Genomic DNA, 27,862 nt, shown 5'->3' with positions numbered 1-27,862 from the left:
ACTGCAATAGATTTGACTGAATGCAAAACTGAAAAGGAAAAGAAGGGTGATCTACTTCTTAACCTGTATTAGCCTTAAATGACATGTATAGAAAATAAGCATGTGGTTAGTTTAGTAGGTACTTCAACATAATATACTATAATATATACTATAGTCAAATATTGTGTAACTTCAATGTAATGCAGTCCAATATAATAAAGAATACAATATAAACAATGTAATATATAATTAGTATTATATACAACATATATATAATATATAATGTAATATGATATAATCAATGTAACAGAAATGTTAGTATTATTTCATGTGCTGGTAAATACGTGGTTTGCTATTTGATTTATTCTGTTTCTTTTAGTGTAGGAAAAGTAGCACAGAGGTGTGGGGTTTCCTGTTTTTCAGTGCAGCTTGCATCGTGCACCATATGTGACAATGTCCATCACCTCTTGGTTCCAGATCTTGCATTAACTCCTTGCTCATGACAGAAATATTCTTTCCCAGGCACTGTGAACCCTACCAAATGTTGCTGTCCTTTTGCACTAAAAATGGCAGCCTGTCAGCTTCTCCTGGAGATCACCACGTTCCTTCGAGAGACCTTTCCCTACATGCCCAGACCCCGCACCGAGCCCCTTGTGGTAAGTGGGCCACACACAGAATCCCAGATTCCAGGCTCTGATGAGAGTCAGGGAGGGGTAAAAACTCCAGTGGATCTCTGTAGAGAGAAAAGGAGCCATTGTGTGGTGAATAAAGATGGTCAGGGTACATGAAATGGGTTGGTTAAGAAGGTAAGACCGTGGAAGCACAATACGTGCTGCTGGAAGTTAAAGTTTCCAAAGAGAAAAGAGGGATTGGGGAAAAAAGAGTGGGAGGTAGACTATAGGAAGTGACAAGCTGAAATGCTCACTATCTGTTTAGCAGTGGCCAGGGATTGGAACAAGGCAGTTAAGGGAAGGGAACAGAATGGTTTGCAGAGAATTTGCCAGAGCTTTAAAGCTGCAGATTGGTTTGGGTCAGACCCAGAGAATTGCAGAGAGAATGGGAAGAAAGGAAAGAAATAGGGACAAAAGAAGCAAAGAAAGAAAAAACACTCCATGAGACTCAGAGGTAGATCCTGGCATAAACAGTAAGCTAAACAACTGGTTAGATGACATCTAATTCTGTGAATAGCAAAACACGTGAAAACCGATTTTAAGTGATTAATTCATGTGTGGATTTTCTTATGTCTAATACTGTGGTTTAACATCACCTTTAGCCTGTTGTTTCAAAAAACACACATGCACACAGTCATCTGTTGACAAGTTGTGAGGAGCAACTGCTCACTTTGAAAATTTAAAAAGGTTTATTAAACCTTAACAAAAATACAACAAAAGGGAAAATTTGCAGCACTGGGAACTGCCCTCGTGGATACCACATGGCCAGTTCATCTTCAAGATGGATACTCAGTCTTTTATACCCCTGGGGGCTGCATCAGCCAGCCCTGGCCCCTCCCAGAGTCTGTCAGTCAGCTCTTCTTTGCCATTTATCAGTGGAGACTGCTTTCCTGTAACTGGGTTGGAGGTCAGGTGTTGCCATGCCCACCCCCTAAGCACCAAGCTTTCCCACTCCCAGCTGCCCCAGGCAAGGGACACACGTGCACACCTTCTTGTACCTGTCCTAGACAGCCCAGGCTGTCTGATGGCAGCAATACAGAGTGGGGGAAAGGGAACTATGGGGAGAACAGAGGACATCTAAACTGCAACAACATCACTGAAGCTTTTCTTAATATTCACACAATATTAATCTCTTAATTGTGAGAGCCAATCATCTCATTTTCCATCTATAACAAAGTTGAGTTGACTGTGACCCTCAGCTTCAGAGGTGGTTAGCATAGAATGAGATGAGAATTGAATGGCTGACATAGTTTCAGCTTTTAAGCCCAATTTCTTTAAGAAATCAGGATAAAAATTATAAAGAAAAAATGAGAAGTTAAATCTCCATGAAGGATTTAGCCCTGCTGTCCTGGCTTTTGTTGATGACAGATCAAATTTTAGTCATGGCTATTATGCTTGACAGGCTGATTTATCTTGATGGTATTGTAATTAGGTTCTGAAAATGAGTCCAAAGGCTGTAGATGACCTCTGATGAAGTGGCTCAGCCCCATGGCATGCAAGAAGGACAATTTTAAAAAACAATAAATTCAGCAAAATCCTCCTTAAACTCACTCTGGTGATATTACAGCATAATAAATGACTGCATCCACAAGGAAGATAATACCATGGTTTATAATTCATGTCATTAAGTAGTTAGTCTTGGAACTAAGAATATGTCGGATAATGAAGGTCAACATAAATCAGTGTTTTTATGTGGGCTAGAAGTGCAACTGGTTAATCACTTTCTAGGCTTGTGTGTGAGAGACAAGGAGGAAGAATTATTCTGTGACCTATAGGTGAAAGAATCCTCAAGAGCATGTTATGCAAGAGTCTGTAAGAAAAAATGGCCATAGAGTGCTGCTTCTAACTTTGCACAGAGGAAAAAAAAGAGGCAACAATAATCCAGATTAAAATTCTAAATCTGTATTTTTGGAGTGATGCTTCCTTCCCAAGAAGATCAGGTACATAATGTTATGATCCATATAGCTGGAATTTCAGGAGAGCAAATCTCACTTCCTCTGGTGTTTGTAGGCATACCTGTTCATAGGTAGGAGCACAGCCTTGAAGAACTGAAACATTTGCAACTGAGCTAGTTTTGGTGAGCTAGTTTAATTTCCAAGAGAGCATGCAGGCTTGCCAAGGCTGTGGGCTGAGTGGGGTCCTGTGTGTGGCTCCTGACTGAAGTTTCACCCAAAGCCATTTACTGGTCATGGAGCAGATACAAGCTCATTTTGCTCACAGCTGGAGCCATTCCAAACCCACCTGGATGTATTCTTGTGTCACCTGCTCTGAGTCACCTTGACTTGGCAGGGGGGTTGGAGTAGATGATCTTCAGAGGTCCCTTCCAATCCAAATAATTCTGTGATTGGTAATTCTTTCCTCCTGGCAGGTGGCTCAGCCTGCTGGAAGGCAGTTGGCTTAAGTGTGATTAAAATATACCCCATCTGAAGCAGTTCTTCCTGAAGAGCTGGGGCTGTTCAGGCTGGAGAAAAGGAGACTCAGGGGTGACCTTATCTCTCTCTGCAGCTCCTGAAAGGTGGCTGTGCTCAGGTGGGGTTGGTCTCTTTCTCCAAGCAGCACTGACAGAATGAGAGGTCACAGCTTTAGCTGCACCAAGGGAAATATAGGTGGGATATTAGGAAAATTTTTTTTAAAAAGAAAGAGTGATGAATTTCTGGAATGGCTGCCCGGGGAGGTGGTGGAGTCACCATCCCTGGATGCGTTTAAAAAAACCCTGGATGTGGCACTGGGTGCCAGGGTTTAGTTGAGGTGTTGGGGCTGGGTTGGACTCGATGAACTTGGAGGTCTGTTCCAACCCAGTGATTCTGTGAAGCTTCTCTAGTTGCAGTGGGAGCTCTTACTGCTGGCCCATCTGTGTGGTCTCCATTCTGCTGCAGGACCTGGAGAGCTGCAGGCTGCGTCTGGATCCCGAGATGGACCGACACAGGTATGAGAGAAAGATCAGCTTTGCTGGGGTTCTGGATGAAAATGAAGATTCAAAGGATTCCCTACACAGCAGCAGCCACACCCTCAAGTCTGAGGCTGGCTTCGAGGAGAAAAAAGGTTTGTCAGAACAACAAAGCTTTCGTACTCTCAGGGCTTGTGAAGTGGCGCTTGATTTTGTGTTTTCATTTGCATAGACTGTGTTAAAAAGCAGGCAGCCATGGAGTCACGTGGCTTTAAATCATTTCTGAGACGCTTTTGGCCTTCAGGGTTCAATATAATGAATGTGAGAAGCAAAGATGTTAAATTTTATAAAATAGTGCTATGACTGAAATCGATCAAAAGCTTTGCACAATTGCTAAAAAGGAGCAAGCCTTGTTTGAAACTGCCTCTTAGTGGGGTGCTGAGAGAAGAAGCATCACTATTTGAATCACTGTAAAAATAAAGATCAAAAGTGGTGTTTGTTTTTTCCTGATCACACTTTTTCACTTTGGGGAAATCACAGATAGAAGGGAAGATTGGTATTTTTCTGTAGAAAATCTGTATGGGTTTGGAAGTCATGGCATCACAACAAATTAGCGTGATTGGCCTCTTGAATTCTTTGCTACCACATGAAAAAATACACTGTGTGGCTTTTGATGGCTAGCAGATTGATGTTACCAACATACTCTACACTGTACAAGCAGACTTCAAGCTCACTGTGTTTGCTGAGAATAGCAGATCGTTGCCATTTTTGAGCCATCTCATGCAAGACTCACATTCTATCTGATGGTACAAGTGTTGCAATACAATATAGTCATTGTGTGTATTTGCAATTAGAGACTAACCTGCCAGATACCTCTAGCTCACCCTCTAACAAGTTTCCTAGAAGTATTTACATTCTGTCTTATAGTAGTAATTCACAGGTGCAGGAATTTGAATGATAATTTTGATGATTTCTTGTGAAGGATAAATGTTTAATGATTGTTTCACAACAGTGAGGTCTGTGGCTTTCCTCTCAGAATTGTAATGTCTGTTAATGATTTGGAGGAGCTTTCATTGACTTCTGCAGGCTTTGGATAAAGTTTGTGTTGTCTTCATCTGTGACCTTACCACAATTACTGGAGAAAATATTAGAAATGCTTCCAAGACTTGTGTGGTGTAAAACTTTCCCCAGAATTGTGTGTCTGGTGGGCCAGTTACTTCTGTGCAGACCCACCTAAGAAAGGTGAGCTGGATAAATTGATGCTCAACCTCATTTTGTCTACTCTTGGTATATTGGCAGCTCAGAAAAATCAGTCTTATGGTCTGTCTGTCTGATAGTCTTGAGATGTGTGGGATAAGATGTCTCTGCCTATTTAGATGAGAAGAAGTTTAGGTTGGATTGGGTTTGTTTTTTTTTTTTTTGAGGACAGTTATGACAGTTGCTTGAAACCATTTTTAAACTTTTCAAGGAAGAGTCCTGCCCTTTGGGACATTACCTGGGTGGGAGAATACCATCAAGCAGGCAGTCCTGCTGGAAATTGCTGGTGGAAAGTCTCTAACTATCCTCTTTTTCTTAGAGACAATGCTGACTTAGTTTTTCCTTTGCGTGTTACTGTGCTACAGGCGTAATGTATTTTTGCAAAGATAGTATTGACTTTCTGCAGCCTTTTCTCCATTAAACTACATTTTCGTGTGGTTTTATTTGAGTTTTCTTTCCATTTTGCCTTTTCCCTGAGCTGCCACGTGGTTTTTCTTTACTAAAGCTGCCTCTTTGCTACATTTTAGACATGGGGAAAGTGACTATGATAGGAAAGTTGAATCCTAATATACATTAGCACAAATGTAATTCCAGTATTTTAGAAGCTTAATAAATGCAAGGTAATGTTATATTTTAAAATTACAATAATTTTGTTCTTTTCTTTGGCCACAGCATATTCTTCTGGGAATCCACCTGGCCCAAACACTGCAGATGCAGAGGCATCTTTCATAGTCTACACTATGATAAGAATAAGTTGTTGTGTGAATGTAACTAAATTTTGCTTGCCTGCAGTGAGAGGTTACCTTATCTCAAACTCTTTGATGAGTACTAATTTGTTTCCCTTCGTTTTTCTGGAGTGTTAAAAACTTTGCTGTCATTGCTCCCCCCAGGCATGGCTTAGCAGCTACCCAAAAGCCACGGGTTTGCTGTATAGAATCTGCTCCAGGTAGGTCTGAAGTACAGACACTGCAGCTAGGTAGATGCAGGCTCCCAGATGATCACAGGTACTCTTTGGGTGCCAGAATGGGGTTCTGCAGACTTCATGAAATGCAGTTACATGTGCTTAAGCAGTGTGGGGTTCGTGGAGCTGATGTGAACACTGTTCAAGCAGTAGTGATTGCTGAGGAGCTTAGCACGGTCACTTGGAGGGAGATTCTTTGGTCACCCAGCAGTGGTTTGCCAACTGATTTGTGAGGACTGAGGGGTAGCTCCCAAAACTTATCAGCTGTCTTTGACCAGGATGCTAGCCACTGGAAATGGGAGTGGGAATTTCATTCTGGAGGAGCTGGGGGAAATCTCAGGAGTAAAGGTGTGTTTGCTTTATCCCGAAGCCAAAATACAATTCTATTTAAATCTTTTGCTTACCCATAGTATCCAAAAAGCTCTGTGCTGTTCATTCCCAACCACACACCGAAGGTAATTGATCACATGTGGCCTTGCCTGGTTAGATCTGCAGTAAAATGACTCAGTGTTGCAACATTTGGACTGACATACTGCCATGTACTGCCTCTGAGCTAGGAGGAGAATGAAAGTGCAAACAGTTGGTGCTTTAAACATTGACCCATTCCATGTCTGTGCTCATCAAAAATGCAGAGTGTCGATGGATGTTGTTAATGCCTGAAAGCTGCTGATGTGTCTGAAGGAGAAGATCTACGTGCTTCTGTTTCCTCTAAAGCATTCTAATGATGAAGAGTAACATGCAGAGACACGGATTTGTGCAAACCTTACTTCAAGGAAGCCTTGCGTGCTAGCCTCATGGAGCAGACTCCCCTCTTGCAGTCACACACGCTGTATAAATAAATCATTGATCCTACTGCAGAGCTCAGTGAGGTTTACAGAGCCCAGGCCCATGGGAAAATAGGTTTGTCCAAAGTGCCTTGTTCATGCTTGGGATTCAGCCAGCTATCCATAGCAAGAGGTGATGCTGCACTAATGTAAACTCTAAGGACTGGCAAAGAAAACTGCAATTCACATTTGTTGGGCAGATCTTGCTTCCTGGCAGGAATTGATCCAATTTGGTGTGAATTGTGGGATTTTCTTGTCCACGCTTTGGGTTTCTGTTAGCGCAGATGACTCTACTTGCTGGTGGTTGAACAAGGGCTAATTCCAAATAGGGACAAGGCCTGAGGTGATGTACCAGATCTCCAGGATATGAGGTGTTGAGCACATTTTTGTGAAGCATCTTTACTCCCTGATTGATCGAGCTGCATTGGCGTTGGCTTTGGAGGGAGCCTCTGACCCCACATTCCTTGGCAGGAGACGCTGCAATACAGGCTGGCAGCAAAGGGCTGGGAGGGCGGGGAGGGCCAGGATCTCTTTCTTTTTTTAAATGGGGAAAAATTAAGGGGAAAAAAGTCCTCTTTTATTCTTTTAATACAGTTCCCAGCAGGAAGATCAGGATAGGAGGCTCCCGCTTGCTCCAGATTAAAGGAACCCGCAGTTTCCGGGTGAAGAAGGGGGGTTCCCTTTCCAGCATTCGCCGGGCCGGCAGCCTAAAGAGCACCAAGTTATCACGGCAGGACTCAGAGTCTGAGAATGAGGAGCTGCAGCTGTCCCACAGCAGGGACACTGTCACTGATATAGGTAACTTAGATGAGCGGGTGGAAAGGGAGGGGACAATAGGAAGGACCTTAAACTCTTGATGTGATTGCAGCAGAGCTAGAAATGACGAGAGATCCTCACCTTTGCAGGCTAGGAAAAATCTAGAGCTCTCTTCAGGGACTGCCTGGACTAGGGCCTGGGAGGAGCACGGTACAAATCCGGGGTGCAGTGTCAGCTCCATGCACAGATTGTCAGTTCAGAACTGTGTTAAAGCATGAGCTCTTAGAATGCTGGCCTGCCAGCTGAACGCTTGCTGTCTGCAGGGGAGCACATGCACCTGTGTATATGCACATACACACACCCCCCCAAACCATAGGATATCATGAATACATGAGGTGATATGTATATATGATATTTTGTTGTCCATAGCAACAGATTGGCTATATGTGTGTATATATTTATATATAAACACATATATATTTAGGCATGTACTTCATATTCTGTGTTGGATATGATGTCATAAGCATGTCTGGTGACATGTAAAACATTTATTCCTATATGCAGAACATAACATTCACCTGCTGCATACTATATTTCTACAAACTGGCATCTACATCTATTTTTGTGGTTTACAGCTGCTTTCCTTAGTATTTAAAAGACGGATATCCATACATTTATCTTATGGAAACAAGATGTGCATCCTACTCTGTGAAATCTCCATCACAGTTGAAGTAAAGGGCTTCCCTTCACTATTGGTGTTAACCAAAAGCTGTGGACACATTTGGAGCTGGAATAACCTGCCAAGTCATTTTTATGTTGCCCAAAAGATGCTTCAGTAGGAGAACATGGAGAGTGGGATTGTCAGTTCTGTAAACTTTGACGAGTAATAGTTCACTTAAAGAAGAGAAAAAGGGTAACCCAAAAGTCATTTCCAGCCAAGTCTTAATATCATTAGTATTAGTTTTACAGGAGGCCCATAGGGCATGAAGTGGTTAGGGGAAACACAGGGGTCAGTGAAATTCTCAGGGAAATCTCTCCCTTGGCTGAGTTCTGAAGTGTTCCAGTGTGCTAGAATCAGGATTTTTTTCCCCTTTCATCCCCATGACATTAGCAGTTTTTATGGGCAATTAGCAGGGATGTTTCCTGTTGGCATTTCCAGTTGGATGCCACTTCTGGTTGGATTTTTTAACCACAGAGCCCAGTCAATGCAGATCACTAAACCAACCATTTGCAGCATCTGAATGGGGTAAAGAATTTGTTTCTGATGATTTTGGATTATCCATTTCCCTTCCATTAAAGACAAAAAAAATGGAGGGACCAATGTTTGCTGCTGACAAGATGGCCTATGGGTCAAGTCCAGATAGTTCTTGTAAGTGTCAAGCCAGCACAGGACTGGGGAGGGATGTCCAGATGCAGTCTTTCCAGTGTGACATATTCTGTGTACTCTCATCTGTGCCCACAAGGCTGGCCTGGCTTACAAGTGCTGTCCCTAGTCTTAAAGCACATGGGGAGCAATAAAAACAACAACCTTTTGGGTATTTTTCTTTTGAAGAAGGGAGCCCCTGGAGTGCGAGCGAGCCCAGCATTGAGCCTGAGGTACTGAGCAGCACGGGCTTGGAGGAGAACTATCACCGGAACATGTCGTGGCTGCACGTAAGTACAAGCTGCCTGCAGTGCTCCCAAGGGTGGCATTTCCAACAGAAAAACCTTTGTCTGGCAGTAACCACATCACAGTTTGTGCTTTTCCCACACAGCATAAAGGATCTCAAGTGTGAGTAAGCTGCGACCTTTGGAAATTGTGTGTTTGCCATTTCTAAAATGGAATTAAATCTCCTTCTCTCTAGTTCATATCTTTAATTTTTTTTTCTCCCTAGGTGTGCATACTATCTTAGCTGAAAAATACATTAGCTCAATACCTTATCTCCAGCATGGCCAGTAGTGTTTGTTTCAGGGAGAGCAACAGAATGGGCTACAGTGTGAGCTGGGCTTCTGGGAAGTGGCATTTTAGAAGCTGCTCATGTAAGACAAAAGAGCCTTGTGTAGTCTTGACTCTGTCCAGCAGACAGGGAGTACAACAGTGCAGGTGTGGTTTGGTCATGCAGGGTCGAAGGCATCCATTTGGGCAATGTCTGTGCCTGTGATTTAGACTTAGAAGTCAGGTGGGCAAGTCTGCATTGCTGTGCCATGGTTGATGGTGTCCTGTGTGAGCACAGACACTGGGCAAGTCTGCATTGCTGTGCCATGGTTGATGGTGTCCTGTGTGAGCACAGACACCCTTTGACTTTTGAGTTGCCTTTGGGAAAGACAGCTGTCAATAGTGACTTGATATCTTCATTTTTCCCCATGTATTTCACATAGACTGCTCTCAGCTGCCCCATTCCCATAGGGTGTGGGCAAGAACAGGCTTAATCGAGTACTTTGATGTCAGAAACAGTTCTTGATAGTTGTCTTTTTCAGATGAGGCTGGCAGGGCAGGGAACTTGAATGCCATGTCTTCCAATCTAGTGCCTCAATCCCTGGACTACCCTGCTTTCTGCCAGTACTCCAATGCTCTTGGTAATGCTTACACCTCATTTGGAAATTCCAGTGAGTGTGTTAGTCATATGTGTATGTATTAGATGCTGCATCAGTAGTGGATAAGGGAATTTCCCTAGTCAGCAGCTTAAGATACATCATGGTGCCCTTGCTCAGTGTGGGAGGCTGCATGAACTCATGAATTCTGAAAGAAACTTGAGATGTTTGTCTCACTTTACATGTGGTTAGCTTGCATAGGAGAAAGGAAAATTTGAAAAATCACCTGGTACAGTTAATGACACACAAGTACCAATATTACATGACAATGCTATTTTTTTCCATTTGTTAGAAAGAAGGGGTGGGTAGATGGTCACTAAAACTACAGGCAAAACAAAAATCCTGCTTTACTTAGTTGCCACAAGCAAACAGCTCTAAAGGATTACTGGTTCCAATTGCTGCTATGAAGGCACCAACATTTCCTTTACCAGGGAGCCTGGTGTCCTCACTCTGTGTCAGTGTACATTACAGCAATTTATAAGAGTGGCCCAGAGGCTGGTAGAAGCTCTACAGTGCTGCTACACAATTTGCACATTGATACCAATATTGAGTTATTCTTTATTGACCCCAAAATGATAGGAGGCCAGAGAAAGGAGGAAAACACAGGAGTTCCACAAACATTACACAGATTTGTGTTAGATTAAGCTCCTGTCATTTTTAGAAGCTTCAATATTTTAAGGTTGAGAATGATGTGGCAGCCTGGAGAGAGAGCCAGCAGACTGCAGCTGCACAGACATAGACACAGTGGCTGGAAATTTGGGATAGCTTCCTTCTGGTAGTTCTGGGTACTTCTGCACTGGATTGTGGGGGAAATCAACGATTCATAAAGGCCTCTTAAGACCTACAGTGTGAATGGCTTGGAGATGCCTGTGTGTTTTCCTCAGTGCTAATAAGAGGCTGGGTTTGTGTGTAACATGAAGATCAATGTGCAAAGAGCTGCTGGGCTGAGCTTTGCTCCTCTGGCAAGAAACCATCTGAGTTACACCAGAGAGTGGTCACTCAAGTGTAGATTTGCCAGGGCTATCTTTAATTAAATAGCTTAGGGACTAATAACAGCATTTCTGCAGCAAAGCAGAGCTCAGAATAGCTAAACTCCGAAATATTTACCTGATTTCTAGGTAAGTTTTACTACTCCTTGCTGCCATATGGTAACACAAGTAGAAATAGCAACTGAGCCAGCTACCATAGAGCTGGGCTGGATGGGTCTGCCCAATGACTTGCAGAGCAACTGGCACAGCTTATTTCTACTGGAGAGCATACTGAGATATTTCCCTTTGCACTCCTTGAAGGAATCTAACCCCCAAGCATGGTGGGTTTGCAGCTTTTATAACAATTGGCGAGTTGATGGTTTCCTGTCCAAGCTCTCATCTCAGAGTGGTGATACAATAGCTTTTCTGCCAACTGAGAGGATGCGGTTTTCCTCAGCCTCAACTTTGCCACCAGCTGAATATATACATCTACAGCAGCTGTGTTCATTTTCTTTGCTAGCACTAATGTGTTTTTAGCCATGCCCAGCTAGTCTGCAAACCTCTTGTCAGTATGAAGACCTACACAGGCAAATACCTTTTTAAACCTGTGTTGAGCTTCACACCTCCCTAGCTAGGCTGAGGAAAAGCTGGCTTAACTGTCCCAATCCCTGCCTGTGTAGCTCCATTTTCTGCAGGTGACTATTCATGTTTTAATTTCCAGGTGATGATCCTGTTGTGCAACCAGCAAAGTTTCATATGCACGCACATTGACTACTGCCACCCCCACTGCTACCTCCACCACAGCCGCTCCTGTGCTCGCCTCGTCCGGGCCATCAAGCTGCTCTATGGAGACACTGTGGACTCCCTGAGGGAAAACAGCACTTTGAACAACGTGGCAAGGGGCAAAAAGCAAAAGGAAGTGAGTAAATGGAAGATGCAGAATGTTTTAGGGTTTGTCCAGACACGTTATGATTGCCTTTGAAAATTGCGCGATGTACTCATACAGTTCTTTCATGACAAAATGAATACAGATTTTCCTAAGCTTGGCTTTGCTGTAAAAAATCCCAGCAATTAAGACATTCAGCATTATGTAAGGAATGTAACCTGTATTGATTTGGATGAATCTTAAGTTGCTGATAAGGTAATTTAAAAAGCTTAAATTCTGACTCCAATTTCAATGCTATTTTGTGGCGTCTACTTACCACCCTGTGGATTCTGTCTCTGTTTGTCCATGTTTTTTCTTGTCTGTTAGTAAGAATTATTCTTGAAATTGTTGTAAAATCTTACGGAGTTTCTTTCTTCTAGGTCTGAGCTCTCAGCTGTTCCAAAAATTGTATACATTGGTCTTTAATGTTTGTCTCCCTTTAATGACCATTTCAGCAGTATACTCAGACAACTTTGTGCCTTTTTATATGTAAAAGTATACTTTTAATTTCAGTTTAAATACATTTCTGCTTTCAGGAAAGTGCCCACCCAGGCACCAACTGAGTTGTGTCAACAGATAAACCACAGCAGACAGACTACAGTTATCCTGAATAATTGTAATGGCAGAGCTATTAAACTGCTTTGCAGTAACACTGAAAACAAAAGTGTTCATGGCTTGCTTCGTCTCCAACTTTGAATTGCAAGACAGAGATATGCATTTCATCATACATCAAACCATCAAAGCACTTAAGAAACAGCAGGAAAAAAAATTTGGGAGGCAGAGAGGTCTTACAAACACGTGCAGGGTGTTTGCACAGACCTCACTTCCAGAGAGCAGTTGAAAATCTTTCCTTTTTTCATTGTCCAAGAAGGACATGGAAGTGTGTCCAGAGAAGGGAATGGAGATGAGGAAGGGGTTGGAGCTCTAGGAGTAGCTGAGGGAGTTGTGGGAGCTCAGCCTGGAGAAAAGGAGGCTCAAGGGGACTTTGTCAGTGTCCACACTCTCTGACAGGAGGGTGCAGCCAGGTGGATATTGAGCTTTGCTCAATAGGAAACAAGGAACAAAGGGACAAAATAGGAATTTGAATGGTTTGTCCAGCCCTGGCACAGGCTCCTAATGAGGCAGTGGAGTCACCATCCCTGGAGGACTTAAAAAAAAGTAAGGATGTGGCACTTGGGGACATGGTTTAGTGGTGGATGTGGCAGCATTAGACTACTGGTTTGACTCAATGATTTTAGAGGTCTTTTCCCACATCAGTGATTCTATGATTCCATGAGAGGATTAGTTCTGTACACTGAACACTTCCACTGGTAATTTTTTAGAGGGAAGCTGCAGACTTTTTGCCTCTAACCTTCTTAACTAAATACATGGGTGTGCCACCAGTGAAGATTACACAGAGAACACATTGTTCATTTGGTTTACTGTCTTCTGCCTTAAGATTTTATTGGGAAAAGCATTGTTAAAAATAGAATAAAATTGGATGAAATGTGTTGTCTCACTGATACTGGGCCTGTTGCCAGCAAAGAAGAAGGCTTTGTGCTACAGCTCTGGTACCAGATGGTTTCTAGTATATGGAAATTCCTCTTGTACATAATCTCCTTTTCCACATTTTGAGAAGTATAAAAGTGAACTCCACTTTCTTTTTATTTCCTTGCAGTGCTCAGACAAGTCATGCTTGAGAACTCCTTCTCTTAAAAAGAGAGTGATCGATATCAACTTGGAAGGGAAGAAGGACTCTGGAATGCTAAAATACATCAGGAATCAGGTACTGATTAGGCTAGTTAGGGAGACAGATATATAGGTGCCTGGTTAAAATGCAACAAGAGGGGAAATATAGATAGATCTCCAAGCCCATGTGAAGAGCTGTTCCTGAACATCAATCAGTTCAGCCCTACATCTTTTCCCAATCTGAGTAATACTAAATTTAAACCTCTTAAGGAAACGTGGTCAAAGAATCCTTTAAACATTTACCTCCATTAAATCACAGTCTGAATCGCTGGCTCTCCATAGTGCCATACGCACCAGAGCTGAGGATACAGAAAACCAAAGAATTCACAGATATGTTTAACTGCAGCCTGTCACTTTACAGTATTTGTTTTCTTTCTTCTTACTTGTTCAAAGTTCCTGAAGAAGCAACAGACTCTTCATGAGCCTGTTCTTAGTGAGAGTCTAATGGGCCTGTATTGCTGGTTGTGCACCACTTTGGGAGAGTTTGGCTTTCCTTCTGTCCTCTTTCTTGGTGTGTTGGTGATGTGAGGGACAAGCAAAAGACTCTAGCTTGGAAACACTGATGTTTTAGTATAGGCTGAAGGCCATGTCCCCTCTATGGAGCATTTTGAGAAATGGATGCACCTAGAAGTTATTGGTGGGTAATTTGCAGACCAAAACCAGGGTAAAATCACTGGGTGTATTCTCCCCTATGGACAGTTGGCTCAGCCCTAAGGCACGGCTTGGTTTGTTGCAGGTGATGAGCCTGTCCCCTGCCCCTCTGTCGCTGCTGATCAAGGCTGCTCCCATCCTCACTGAGGAGATGTACGGGGACATCCAGCCAGCAGCGTGGGAGCTCCTGCTCAGCGTGGATGAGCACATGGCTGGGGCAGCAGGTGAGACACACACACCACTCAGGATGCCTGCTGTGGCTGCACAACTCACAGGGCCTGGCAGTTTTGTAGTGGAGGAACCTGAACGCCACCAAGGGGTTCTTGGTTTTCATCGACCTTTGTGTGCTCTGTGGAAAAGAGGTGGTCAGGAAGGGTCAACGGGGCACTGGATGTGGTGGGTGTTTGAAGAATAACAAAATTGGTATCTGTATTCAGTTGGGTTGGTAGGCAGAGGAAACATTGTGATTCAGCCTGTCCAGAGCCTGCTGAAGCATTCTGTATGTTGCCAAATGGAAATGTTAGTACTGATGGCTTGTGAAGGCTGACCTAGAGCAGAGCCTAGACAGAGTTAAAGAATAAAGTAGGGATTTATTAAAAGGCCTCAATGGATGCACCTTGGGCAGCACAAGAGCCCAGCCAGGGCTACACCCAAGATGGTCACAAAAATGGGTGCCCGGTCACGGGGTCTCTCACTTATCTAAGTTCTGGTCCATTTGCATATTGGAGTTAATTGTCTCATTACAGACCCAGCCCATGAAGTCCCATCCTTCTTGTTTTTCTCTCTTCAGTCCATGTTGTTTATGCTCTTGGGCCTTAGGTTTGGATCATTTGTCCTTGGTCCCCAGCTAGAGAAGGAATTGTTTTGTCTCCCTACTCTGTGCAGAGAGCTCACCATCCTCTCATATGAAGCTCAGAACTGCACACTAAAGCATCACACAATGTGAAAAATATAAAAGCTAAAACCTGAGGCATCAGTACCAGTTGAGAGCTCATAAAAAAACTGACACAGGGAATGAAACTGTCATAGCTCCTCTCAGGCTCTAAGGAAAATTCCAGGCAACTCCATGTTGCCTGGAGACAGCAGAATTACTCATTAAGTACTGTAATTGTATTGAAATTTTCAATTTCCACTTGGTTTTAAAGTACACAGATGATTGCTGATGGCACATAGTTGAGAGGCATCTCTAAGACAGATGATTAGAACATCATTTACCTGTACAAGCAGTGCTTTGAAATTCTGCACGTGGGATGAAACTTTTACAATAAAATATAAAATCATATATGTTGTTGCAAAGTAGTAATAAGAATTTTTCTGCTATGAGCTTGGATCTTCTCGCATGGAAATGATCTAGATTGAGAGTTTATCCCTTGGCCAAAAGATGACTGACCTAATGGCCAGCTGTGAAAAAATAAACAGTCAGGATGTGACAGAAGTATTTCCTTAGTAATTCAAAGTATTAATGCTGCTGTAAAGCACGATGTACAATTACCTAGAACACAGCACTTTAAATGCTCAATTTTGGTCCCTGAAGGAAGATATTAATGTGTAACAGATGCTGCTAGGGCAGCAGGAAGAATGAGGAGCCTATAGGATATTTATTTAATGGATTTAGATGAAGACTGAGAGGGGGTATCTTTACTTTTCATAATGACAGGAGACCAGACAAAGAGAGGATTTAATTATTATTTATTAAATATTTAGGACTAATTTGTTAGAGGAGAATGAAGATGAGTCATTTAATGGCTTCTTTCATGTGGAAAACAGATTCCTAACCACCAGGAAAGAAAGTAAAAGCCCTTTGGTTTAAGAGCTTGTGAAAGCAATTTGATGATGTGACTTGGGAGGTCCTCTCCATACTCGGTGTCCTGTCCAAACACTCCTGGTCACTGTGTGCTAATGTGAGATGAGCAGAAATCATGAGCCTCAGCCTCAGAAACTGTGAACATCCCTCGTGTGCAATACAGAGTTTCCTTAAATTAAGTGTAAAATAATTTAATTTGTTTGTAAACTAATCTCCTACAACTTTCAAATTCCACCTTTCTCCTCCCCCATTGTGCCTGAAAGATTTCCTCCCTTCAGATCTGCATACCTATGGGGGGCAGTCAGAGGCGTTCTCTCACTGAAGATTAGGTTACAGATATTTTTATCAAAAGCTTTTAACAATGCAAGAGCTTTGAAATGCTCCTCAAGCATCACTCCCCTTCCCATCACATTTCAATCCAGTACACCAGGGCTTTATTTTCCACAGATAACAATTAATTCTGCCCTGAAATACATTATTTAACCCCTCCTCCCCTCTCTTTCTCATGTTCTTCAGGTTTCTCTCACTTCCATCTACTCCACCAGTGCACAGAACACTTCATTTCTCAGGTCTTTCTGTGCTCTCCCTTCAGCCTTTGCCTTTCCCTGGTCAAATGTGTAGACAGGAAGAGAAAGGAGCAAAACGAAGAGAAATAATCTGCATGATGCAGTATTCCTTTCCCTGCTTCAAGTTCCTTTCTGAGGGAATAATTTTGGATACTTTTTAAACTCTATGATCTTTGAGGTCCTTTTCAGGGGTCCTTAATGATTCTATGATTCTAATTAAAAATTTTGCATGGGCCACCGGGAATGGGATGCAGCTTTGCTGTTCTTCTTGAGGACTGCTAGCTGGCTGCTGCTCCAATAAAAGAAATACTTCTTCCTTCTTCTCCCTTTCCTGAAGGGAAGATTAAAATCCATTTGAGGATCTCTAGTAGCTTTTTTTAGAAGCAGGTGAATACAGCCCAAGCATATATTGCATACATCGAGGTCAAACCCTGAAAACCCCCAGTGCTGCTATACAGAAACTGGATAAAAACAGAAGCTGGGTAAAAATAATGCCTTGTTCATGTACTACAGCACCATCTGCTGACCTCTCCCAAGCCTCCTCTGTTTCTCTTGGTTGCTTCAGAATGAACTCACCCTTTTACGTGTGTCCTGCTAAGACTTGTTATAGTTTGGGAAGGTCAGGGAGCAGAAGGAACTCTCTGAAGGTCCTCAGAGATTTTGAGCAGCACCAGGAGCCCAGGCAGTCAGAGAGCAGCCTTGTTGTCCTGCAGAAGTCATGCTGCCTCCATAAACACTTCTCTGGGGCCTGGCACCTCTGAATAAGCATTGAAGAAAACATTGGCAAATGTCTTCTTGCTGCTGTGGAGGAACAGCCACCAAATCTAGAGAAATTGTCTTCAATGCTCTGCAGTGAGCACGGCTCAAGGAAGCCGTGGATTTTCTACCACTGAACTCCCACAGCAACAGGAATCCCTCTGCTTCTGCCTCCTGCAGTGCCCCTCAGAATGCAGACACCATCTGCATTCATTGCCCTCCATCCGTCTGTACTTTAATATCTTTTATATTCAAATATGATCCCTTGAAGCAACTATTACAAATAGAGATGGGAGCTTAGATCAGTCCCTGCCTTTTGCCCAGGCCTCTGGCAGCAGGCAATGGCTTTATTGGGGTGGCCAGCACCTCAAAACCCACTCTCACTGTCAAGTTCTTTAATAATGGCTGATTTGGTCCATTATAGAATAAATTATTTCTTTAACAGACACAAAATTAACACACATAGTATTTTAAACAGACTATTTGCTACACAGGGATAAAGCTAGAAGAGAACATACAGTGCACTGTGTTACAGCTAGCAAAGAAACAGTACAGCTTAAAATCCAAAGTACTTACCTCCTAACTGATGATGGGGTACACGTGAAATCTTTCCTCTCAATTCCCAGGGAAGGTATCTGTGGAGTCACATCTGATCTGTACGTTTCAGGGAGTGTGTAGGAGACTCTGTCTCTGCAGAAATTCATGTAGCTTTTATAGATTTTAAAACTGCGTCTCAGTCAGGAATTTGTAGCTTTATTCCTCCCATCTTGTTTTACACTCAGTTGTTTATTTGGAGTTCCACTCCTGGCACCAGGGATAACTCACTGCTTGACCTTTGTCTGGCCTGAGTCACCTCAATTCTTCATGGAGGGGGGAAGGATGTCCAGAGCTGTGCATCAGATGGTGAACAAGCCAGATAAACTTTTCTGTGGTAGGGGGAGTGTCCTGCCTCAGCTACCATCATGCTGTTTTGCATGGTCCTTTGTCTTGCTCTGTTTTCCCTTGGAGACAGACTGGGGTCATTGCATGGAGCCCACTTAAGTAAGAACTGGTTTTACCCATGAAAATATCCAGGTGACATCTACTGGGACTCTGTCTCCTGTTCCAGAGCTTTTGCTAAAGGCAGAGTTTGTGTTAAATCAGCCTTGCTTAATCAACACAGAAATCACTTGGAAGTGGAACCTTTGAAAGCCAAACTTAGACCCTTTACTTAAGAGATGTTCTTATTTTAAACAAGCTGAGAAGATCAAAGATGTACTCTATTTTAAAGTGCAGGTTTTCCAGAAGAATTTACAAGCTTCAGCTCTAATGCTGTGTGGCTCCAAAGGTGGAATCATATGTGCTTGGTTTCATGAAGCAATACAGTTTTCTCTAGGCCTGGTAGATTGGTGATCCTATTTACAGAGCTTTCTTTTGGTGTGGATTTGTGCACCTGCAGTTTTTCTTTGCCAAATAAGCACATTACTGAGAAACACAGGTGATCAGCTGTTCTCTCCCTGCAGCTGCCATGTTCCTGCTGTGTGCTGTGAAAGTGCCAGAGGCTGTTTCTGACATGCTGATGTCCGAATTTCATCACCCAGAAACAGTGCAAAGACTGAATGCCATTCTTAAATTTCACACGCTCTGGAGGTTCAGATACCAAGTGTGGCCAAGGATGGAAGAGGGAGCACAGCAGATCTTCAAGGTAGATAAGACACATGAAGCTTAATGGTGATATTTGCAGCTTGCCTTGTGGGATAGATGTATAATGACAGACTGCCATGAAATTTCCTGAAACTCTGCTTAGGGGAAAAAATGATTGTGTAAGTCTCACTAGTGGGGGAGGTGATATGGAGAAATCCTGTATTAAAGAGGAAGAATAAAATGGGGACTCAGATCAGGAAATATGAAAGAAGATGTGTGTCATGCATGGTGCTACAGTCCAGTGAGATACAGAAATGGGAAAATTGACAGAATTAATTTAAATCTTGGGTACTTGTGCTCATGTTCAATTAACAATACTGACCATAATAGTTCGCTGTAACAAAATGTCTTCCATGGTTTTGTTTAGATTCCTCCTCCAAGTATAAACTTCACTTTACCTTCTCCTGTGCTGGGGATGCCATCTGTGCCAATGTTTGACCCTCCCTGGGTCCCTCAGTGCAGTGGGAGTGTGCAGGATCCTATAAATGAAGATCAGTCGGTAAGCAGGCACCCTGAGAGTAAGCACTGCTTCTTCTCTATAGAGTTGTGTGGTAAATTAAAACAAAAGATGTGAATTAACCTCTGGATTAACCAGCTGGGAAAAAAAATCTAGTATATTTTGTGTAGGACACAGTTTTCTACATGGGCATCAAGCTTTTCTGTTTGTTCACTGAGGTACAGCACTGCACTTAATATCTCTGTGAGAGACACTGACTTAGATCTTAGGAGCATGCAGCTGCTCTCTCTCCAAAAGATGATTTTTTTCAATAGAACTGCCTGAGAGACAGTTTAGTCTGCACTGGTTCATGTGGTGTCTCCTGGGAGGAGTTTGCACCAAAGCTTATTGCAGGCTTTTTGCCAGTAATTCTCCTGGTGAATCTCTGTTTGGCTGGCACTAGTCTGATTTATATTTAGAAACTGAGCTGCTGAACATCACTGAGACAAAGCCTTTGTCACAAAATCTGTGTGCACCTTAACTAACAGCTTTGGGCTGTGTTTCTTCTCTTCCTCCCAACAGAAGTCCTTTTCTGCCCGAGCTGTGTCACGTTCCCATCAGCGAGCGGAGCACATCCTGAAGAACCTGCAGCAGGAGGAGGAGAAGAAACGCTTGGGCCGGGAAGCCAGCCTGATCACTGCCATCCCCATCACTCAAGAGGCCTGCTACGAGCCATCCTGTACACCAAGCTCTGAGCAGGAAGAAGAAGGTGTGCTCTGGGACCAGGAGCTGCATTCCAGCAAGCTGAGGGCATTTCCCACAGACACAGAGCTCTGCTTAGGGCAGCGATGTCCAGGAAAATTGATTTTTAGTGTTAGGAAGGTCCCAACCACAGCCATTTGTTGAAGAGTCCAAGTCATTGAGAAAAAGTGTATTTGAAAATTAGTACCAAAAAAAGGACAAAACCTCAGATATGTTGAGTTCTTACTGGGTGATAAAGATACTGACACCGTCTACCCCGACTTCAGTGGAGCTTGCCAGCATTTAACATCCTAGAGCTCCCAGTTTCTTGCAGGATTTAACACAAGAAACTATGCTGCACTGGGAATTAAATCCATCTTTCCTAACTTTAACTCTTCAATAATTAAAGGATGGGAGGAATTGCTCTTTGGCTGTATCTATCTTAAGAAACAGAACTTAGGATATACTGAATTGCCCCTGGGGTTTTCTCTGTTTGTGGTGAATAGTGGGGGAGCCCAGGTGAAAAGTGCAAGCTCAGCACCAAACTTTGAGACAGCCAAAGTTACATGACAAGAGTCACAATAAGCTTAGTCTGCAGGTGAGGAGTTTTATTGGCCCAGGCTAACAGAGCACAAAGACTTCATTAAAGGCATTCCAAGGTATGTGCCATTAGGTGAGTACAGAGTTGGTGAGCGCTAAGCATACACTGGAAAATCTGTGATCAGAAATCCTGGTTCTTAAGAAAAACTGAGCAACAGCAACAATGATGGTTAACAGGGAGTGGATGAAAAGAAGTATAGAGCCAGCTCTGTTAAAATGTGTTGCACCACAGCACTGAACACTCTTGTGGACCAGTGTTCTGCTGTTTCCCAAAGCATGAGCAAATTACCTATTTGATTGAGCTTTACAGCTTTTAAATTGTGTCTCCTGACACAATTACCTGACTTGACTTTTCAGCATTCTGATTGGGTTGCAATTGCTGTCCTTCAAAACTTTCCCTGAAGTCTGCTGGCTGGATCTGGATTGACATTCCCTATTCTCTTTGTCAGTAGAAGAAGTTGCCAACCTGGCCTCCCGCCGCCTGTCTGTGAGCCCGTCCTGCACCTCCAGCACCTCCCACAGGAATTATTCTTTCCGCCGTGGCTCTGTGTGGTCAGTGCGCTCTGCAGTCAGTGCAGAAGGTGGGTGACTTCACTTTGGAGCAATCCCTCCTAGGATTTCATTCACTGGAAGCTTTCCTGTTCACCCATAAAGCTCTGGCGTTCCCTTTTGCCAAATACATTCCCAAGCTTGAGCTATTTTATAATAAGCTACTGCCCTTAATTATTTTATTCACCGCTGGTGTCACAATACTTTCTCTTGCTTCTCATGTTCTGCTTGGGGAGTAATGCTACAGGGAGCACTCTAGCTAAAAAAAAAAAAGAGATTTTAGCAAAAGGAATTGGGCTGCCTACAAGAAAAGAAATGTAAATTGAAAAATTATGTATTTACAGTGAAAATTCTTGATCAAGAAATTGGCTGGAGGCTCCATTTCTACTTGGAGATAGCAGCAAACCTGTCATGTTTGCCCAGTGAATGGTGTTCTGATCTTTGTTCTGCATGTAGAGCCACTAAGATAAATGTTTATCTAACCTGCCAGGATAGTGGCACAGTGTATTGCCTAACTCCTCTTCCTCTCACTGCTCCAGATGAAGAACACACGACGGAGCACACTCCAAACCACCACGTGCCCCAGCCACCCCAGGCTGTGTTTCCAGCATGCATTTGTGCAGCAGTGCTCCCCATTGTCCACTTGATGGAAGATGGAGAAGTCCGGGAGGATGGAGTAGCTGGTATTGACCTCGATTAAACTTCCAGGGATTGTTGCTTGAAGATGGCAGAACCAGTTTCAAAACTATTTGAATATAGATTTGCAGTAGAAATGTGTCTTTGTAGGGTTTTTCCTTTTTATTTTCTACATAATTTGTGTTTGGGATTGAGGGGATTTTGCCCTTTCAGGATCATAAAAAAGCTGCTAATTCAAAATAAATATTGAGAAGCTGAAAAAAATCTAGTGGGGGGATACAAGGATGGTAAGAGGCCTAACACAAGTTCTTTGAGGAGGAATTGTAAGAGCTGGGCTTGTTTGGTGTGATCCAAAGGAAACAGAGTTAGAAGAACACTGACTTAGAGTTTACAACTTGGGAAGTTCGGATTAGAAATGGTGAAGGGAGTTAATCACCAGGAGCATAATTTCTGTAGGTTCTCCATGCACAGGGGTTATCAAGCCCTGGCTAGTCATAGCTATGGTTAACATACCTGGAGTAGATGACAGCTCTGCTTCAAGCAGCTTGGATGGAAGACCTCTGGAGATCTATTCCCACTCATATTTTTGTGTTCCTATGACGAGCAGAAAGCCACCTATACACAGCCTGAACATTTTGGTCATGGTCTATGATGTCTTTGTAAATTAATAGTACATTTCCTTGTATTTGTTTTATTGAAAATGGTAATACATGGTGGGCTGTTCTGCTTCCTTCATCTCTTGTTCATCATGTCAGCTAGTTGTGCATTTAACTTCCTGTTACATTTTGTATTCAGTTTTAGCTGTATGTAGCCAGCCCTCTAAACAATGTATGTGTGATTTTGTGATCAGGAAAACAAAATAATGAATAATTCTATGTTGTTGTTGACCTTCAGAGAATTGCAGTTAATGGCACTTCAGGGAGTTGATCATCAAAACAATTCCCTGCTGACTATCTAATGCTGTTCACCAACACCAGATAAAATCATTCCATGAATCACCATGAAATTGAACTTATGTGCATGAACAAAAAAAAGTACATGGATTTATATCTCTCAGTTGCTGGATTTTGTTCATCTGGAGTTATGAATCCAATCAGTTATTTCTTTTTCATTCTTTAGCAGTCGTGATGTGCTTCATGTCATATCACCAGTAGTTAGGGAAGGTTCAAATAGTAGGCGTGTGATTATTACTAATAGGATCACTGCAGTGGTTACCAGGAATTCCAGTGCATCAAATGGTGTCTTGGGTGTTCAGTATAAAATATGGCAGAGGAAGGAAGAAGACTAGGAAGGTTTTTTTTACTATACCAGCTCATGGCGTTTCCAAGAGATGGTTCTGACCTGGTTTCCTTTCTCTCTCACAGTAAGTGCTGTTGCTCAGCAGGTCCTGTGGAACTGCTTGATTGAAGACCCCTCCACAGTTCTGCGCCACTTCCTCGAGAAGCTCACCATCAGCAATCGACAGGTACCCTCTGCTCTCCCCAGCAGGTGACAGGACTCAGGGCAGGGCAGCACAGCTGCCAGCACAGGCACTTCGTGGACATCACTGGAGAAAGAACATTTGCTATTATAATGCAGCATGTCATCACTCAGTCTTTGTCCCCTGATCTAAACAGGGCACAGCTGATTTGTCCCCACTAAGCAAAGCTTTTTCTCCAAGCCACGCTTTGAGCAGCTGTTTAGTGAACATGGATTAGGCAGTATTGCCCTTACTCATGCCACTCTATTCAGGTTCTCTGAAAGATGGGGTGGCATTGTGTCTCTGTGGCTCATTAGACTGCTTCCAAGATTTAGGGAAGAAAAGCATGCTGGTTCTGACCGTGTAGAAGACAGGGAGACTCTCCATATCACTTCTCAACTGCACATGTGGTGTATGATATCAATAGTATCACTGGCCTCAGCTTTCACTACCTAAGAACTGACTCTAAAATTAATATTAAACCTGAGAAATGTCAGGAAAGACTGTCCTTTTGTTCCTTGAGCAAGCCAAGGTGTTGGTGGACTTACTGTTCCTGAGACTTGTCAGCCATCTCCCACAAAGCTTTCATTTAAGATCAGAAGGTCGTGTCTGTTCCACAGAATTGTTTGGGTTGGAAGCAACTTTAAATATCACATACTTCCAGTTCCCCACCGCTGGCAGGGATACCTTTTACTGCACCAGGCTGCTCAAACCCCCTCTGAATCTCCCCTTAAACACTCCCAGGGATGGGGCATCCACACCATCTCTGGTCAGAGAGGTTGTTTGTTCAGCACCTTTGAGAAGAAAGCTGTCATCTATCCAGCCTCAGAGGCCTCTGAGCCATTGCAAGCTGTTGTTTCACCATCTCTTCATATGCCCACAAGTACAGAACACAGAGAACAGGTGTATTTCCCTGCAGGTGTATCACTGGCATGGATTGTCCTGTGCTTATCCATGCCTACAACACTGGCTCACACCTGCTGTGGGGTTGGAGGATATGGGCCATAGAAGACATTTGTGATACCATCTGTCTCTCTCAGCTGACAATGAAGGAGATTCTGTCCCTTCTGTGATCCCTTCACACCATGAGGAATATCTTAGTCCACATTTAAGGCAGGCAGTCTCCAGAAGAAGGGAAGATAGATTCTGCCCACTCCTGCCACCCCACAGCCACAGCTGTTGAGGTGAGATGAACTAGATTTCACAGATCATCTGGGATAATCACAGGGACAGCAGTGCACAATCAGCAGTGTTACAGTCTGTACAAATTACAGCAGGAGGTACTGGTCTCTCTGAGGTAAAATGGGAAAGACACTGGCCTGGGTGAGTGCCCTGGGCCTTATTTTGCAATATGTGGGAGCAATAACAGGTGTACAGTTTTACTTCATGTGCTGAGAGACAAAGCTGAAAAAGGGAAGAAACAAAGCAAGAAAGGACAAAAGGGAGAAATCTGTTCTTTACGTTTTGGTGGGAAGAAAAAACTTTTGTTTTTCTTCTAGGATGAACTGATGTATATGCTAAGGAAGCTTTTGTTGAACATTGGAGACTTTCCTGCCCAGACATCTCATATCCTCTTTAACTACTTGGTGAGTAGCTTGTGGGCCCGCTGTGCAGCCCAGAATCTCTGCTCTGCCTTCATGTGTTCAATAAATGCATTCAGATTTTCCTACATAGCTCACACTTGCTCCTAGTTGTGGGTGCAAGTCACCAGGCTTCCACTAGCCTTTCTGGCCTTCTGGGGAGAGGAAGTGAACCTTACAGACCCCTAAGCAACCTGTCATGGATTTCTGAACCTCAGTTCAGAAACCTTTAATTACTTTACTTTATTTGGGTTCAGAAAGTGCTTTGCTGATAGACAGTCCTCTTGGAGCAGATCTAGCAACTTCTTTCAAGACTGTGGACAAATGTAGTTAGGAGGTGAAGCAGATGAGATATATGCTCCTCCAGGGAGCCTTCTGTAGTTTGTGAGTTGTCTATATGGCAGCACTTCAGAGCATAAAGAATAGGAAGTCTCTAACTGCAGACATTCTCCCTTCTCCTCATCTGCAGTGGTGCTTTAAGCTATACTGCAAGAGTACGTTTTGCCCCCAATCCTCATGATCTCTAGAAAAAGGAAGAATATTACAGACAGATTGTTCTTTAATGTGTATAAAATTTCAGAATGAATGTTAATAAGTTTATCCCTCTGAATGAAGCAAGGTAGAGCAATACTGTTATTCTGTGTTACAGAATATTCTGTGTTCTTTTATACAATGCTCTGCACAGTCAAAAGAGTGTGTGCAACCTGATATTCCTCTTATTTATCACCTGCAGGTAGGATTGATCATGTATTTTGTACGGACCCCATGTGAATGGGGCATGGATGCCATTTCTGCCACTCTCACCTTCCTTTGGGAAGTGGTGGGTTATGTTGAAGGACTCTTCTTCAAGGATCTCAAACAGACCATGAAGAAGGAACAGTGTGAAGTGAAGCTGCTGGTGACTGCCTCAATGCCAGGTATAAGAAATAAGTCTTAAATCTCCTTCACTTCAAGGTTTATGGCCCACTTTACCAAAAGAAAGATACATCAGAACTGGATCAGAAAAAGACCTGTCACAAATGGCTGCATATTTTAAGGCAATTTTCCTTCAGTTGAGTAGTCAGTCAGTAAATGTACTGCTGATTTCTTGAGATTCAGAAAACCACTTTAAGAGCTCTAAAAGAAGCAGACAGAATGTGAATTAGAACAGTATTTCATCCCAGAGCTTTGTCCCAGTGGGGCTGTGAAAGGCTGGAGGAGCATCATTGTAAAAATCTACCATTCAGACTCTGGGCATTATGAGTCAGACAAGAGATATCTTACTGATAAACAGGTTTGACCTTTTGCATGTTTCTTCCTCAGAGCTGACAGTTGCTGCTAAAGTCAGCTCATCCTTTAAGAACAGCTCAATTTCTCATTAGACTGTGGAAGGGGGAGAATATGTTAACACTGCTTAATGGCTCCAGACAGGACTCTCTTAGTCTGCCTGACCAGGAATGAATTTCAAGTACCACTCCTCCTCTCTTGAAATTAATTAAAGAGACAGGGAGAATGCAACAACTTTTCTTCCTCTAGGCACAAAAACCCTTGTTGTGCACGGACAGAATGAGTGTGACATCCCAACGCAGTTACCAGTGCACGAGGACACACAGTTTGAGGCTCTGCTGAAGGTAGGAGTGAGTGTTTGAGCTGCACAAACTGCTTACATTTACCTGCCATACCTGGATTCCAGCAATCCTTGCTGCCTGATCATCCTGTCCCAGTGTCAGGGAGGGAAATTCTGCTCACAGGGATGTCTGTGTCTCTGTGGGGGGAGCTTGGTTGCAATAAACAGGATCCTACGTTTAGGATCATAGAAATGTTCTGAACTCACAAAAAAACCTCACAAATGCAACTACATTTGGAGACACTGCAGCTTGCTGGGTATTTGCTGTATACTTTTGATAAATACACAAATAATTTAAATGTTTGGTTTTATCAACACTAGAGAGGAGAGATTGATCAAGATCAGAGTGAAAATGATGGTTCAGTAACCACAACAATGTTTTGGCATCCAAAAGCTCCGCAGTCACTTTCTCTTTCTGCCAGAAATGTCCTGGGTGGTTTTAGTTGAGCCACATAGAGAACAGATTTGTAAAAGCCTTCAGTTTATCTGCCTCTGTTAGATTTTACTGGGAATCACATCTCAGTGTTTTGAAGTGCCAGAACTTCAGTGTCTCTGCAGACCACCTGTCACTAAATCTTGATAAATACCCGGGCCCATGTGGCTCATACAGTCAGACAAACGTGTGATATGAAGACATCAAGATAAGTAACACCAGTCTTCAGGATTGTGAGGTCAGCATACCTTGATTATCACAAACACACTCAGGTAATTCATGATTAACAAAAGAAATAAATAATTAAAGCCACAGCAGTGTGCCAATCTGATTGAGGCATGAATGTTTGTGCCTTTATAGATTATTAGATGGATATTCTTCCTTTGGATGTTGTGGTATTTGTACAAAACAACTAAAAAGTAACAGGGTATTTTGATTTCTTTCTTTTCAGGAGTGTTTGGAGTTTTTTAACATACCTGAAACTCAGTCTTCTCATTATTTTTTAATGGATAAGCGTTGGAATCTCATTCATTACAACAAGGTAAGGCAAAGATCAAGTCCATGTGACTTTTCATCTTGTCAGGGTTAAACATCAGGATTATCTAAAGGGGAGCAAACATCCTATAAATAGAGTTCTGTCTGTGAGCATCACATTTTCAGCTCTTTGTGGTGAAAGATTGGAATTTGAGAGAAGAGGGAAGAGGCAGAAGTTTTCTTAGAAAAGATCAAATTTCCCTTCTGTTTGTGCTCTTTCATGATGTCTGACGCTGTCTGAAAGCCCCTGCCCTTCAGAAAGAGCTAAAAGGCCCTTTTTTCCATTCTGTTGAGTGATGCC

General features: G+C 42.9%; 1 protein-coding gene across 14 annotated transcripts in view; it reads left to right on the top strand.

The window, feature by feature from the left end:
* UNC80 (unc-80 homolog, NALCN channel complex subunit) overlaps positions 1–27,862 on the top strand; it is a 129,751-nt gene that overhangs the window by 57,959 nt on the left and 43,930 nt on the right. For 8 of the 14 annotated variants that reach the window (XM_064433648.1, XM_064433647.1, XM_064433645.1 and 5 more), the window contains 17 exons: positions 502–635; positions 3,527–3,692; positions 7,174–7,377; positions 8,888–8,988; positions 11,596–11,793; positions 13,457–13,564; positions 14,264–14,402; positions 18,807–18,988; positions 19,355–19,486; positions 20,006–20,192; positions 21,214–21,345; positions 21,853–21,996; positions 23,314–23,414; positions 24,908–24,994; positions 25,722–25,905; positions 26,504–26,598; positions 27,479–27,568. In XM_064433648.1, coding sequence (XP_064289718.1) covers positions 502–635; positions 3,527–3,692; positions 7,174–7,377; positions 8,888–8,988; positions 11,596–11,793; positions 13,457–13,564; positions 14,264–14,402; positions 18,807–18,988; positions 19,355–19,486; positions 20,006–20,192; positions 21,214–21,345; positions 21,853–21,996; positions 23,314–23,414; positions 24,908–24,994; positions 25,722–25,905; positions 26,504–26,598; positions 27,479–27,568 — 2,384 coding nt within the window. The remainder of the gene's footprint in view (positions 1–501; positions 636–3,526; positions 3,693–7,173; positions 7,378–8,887; positions 8,989–11,595; positions 11,794–13,456; positions 13,565–14,263; positions 14,403–18,806; positions 18,989–19,354; positions 19,487–20,005; positions 20,193–21,213; positions 21,346–21,852; positions 21,997–23,313; positions 23,415–24,907; positions 24,995–25,721; positions 25,906–26,503; positions 26,599–27,478; positions 27,569–27,862) is intronic. The other 6 variants (XM_064433654.1, XM_064433652.1, XM_064433653.1 and 3 more) reach the window with 3 other exon arrangements.

This window comes from Passer domesticus, chromosome 10 (assembly GCF_036417665.1).
Source record: "Passer domesticus isolate bPasDom1 chromosome 10, bPasDom1.hap1, whole genome shotgun sequence".
In the NCBI taxonomy this organism is placed as follows: domain Eukaryota; kingdom Metazoa; phylum Chordata; class Aves; order Passeriformes; family Passeridae; genus Passer; species Passer domesticus.
Note: the sequence above shows the minus strand (reverse complement) of the source record. Positions and strands in the feature narration are given on the sequence as shown.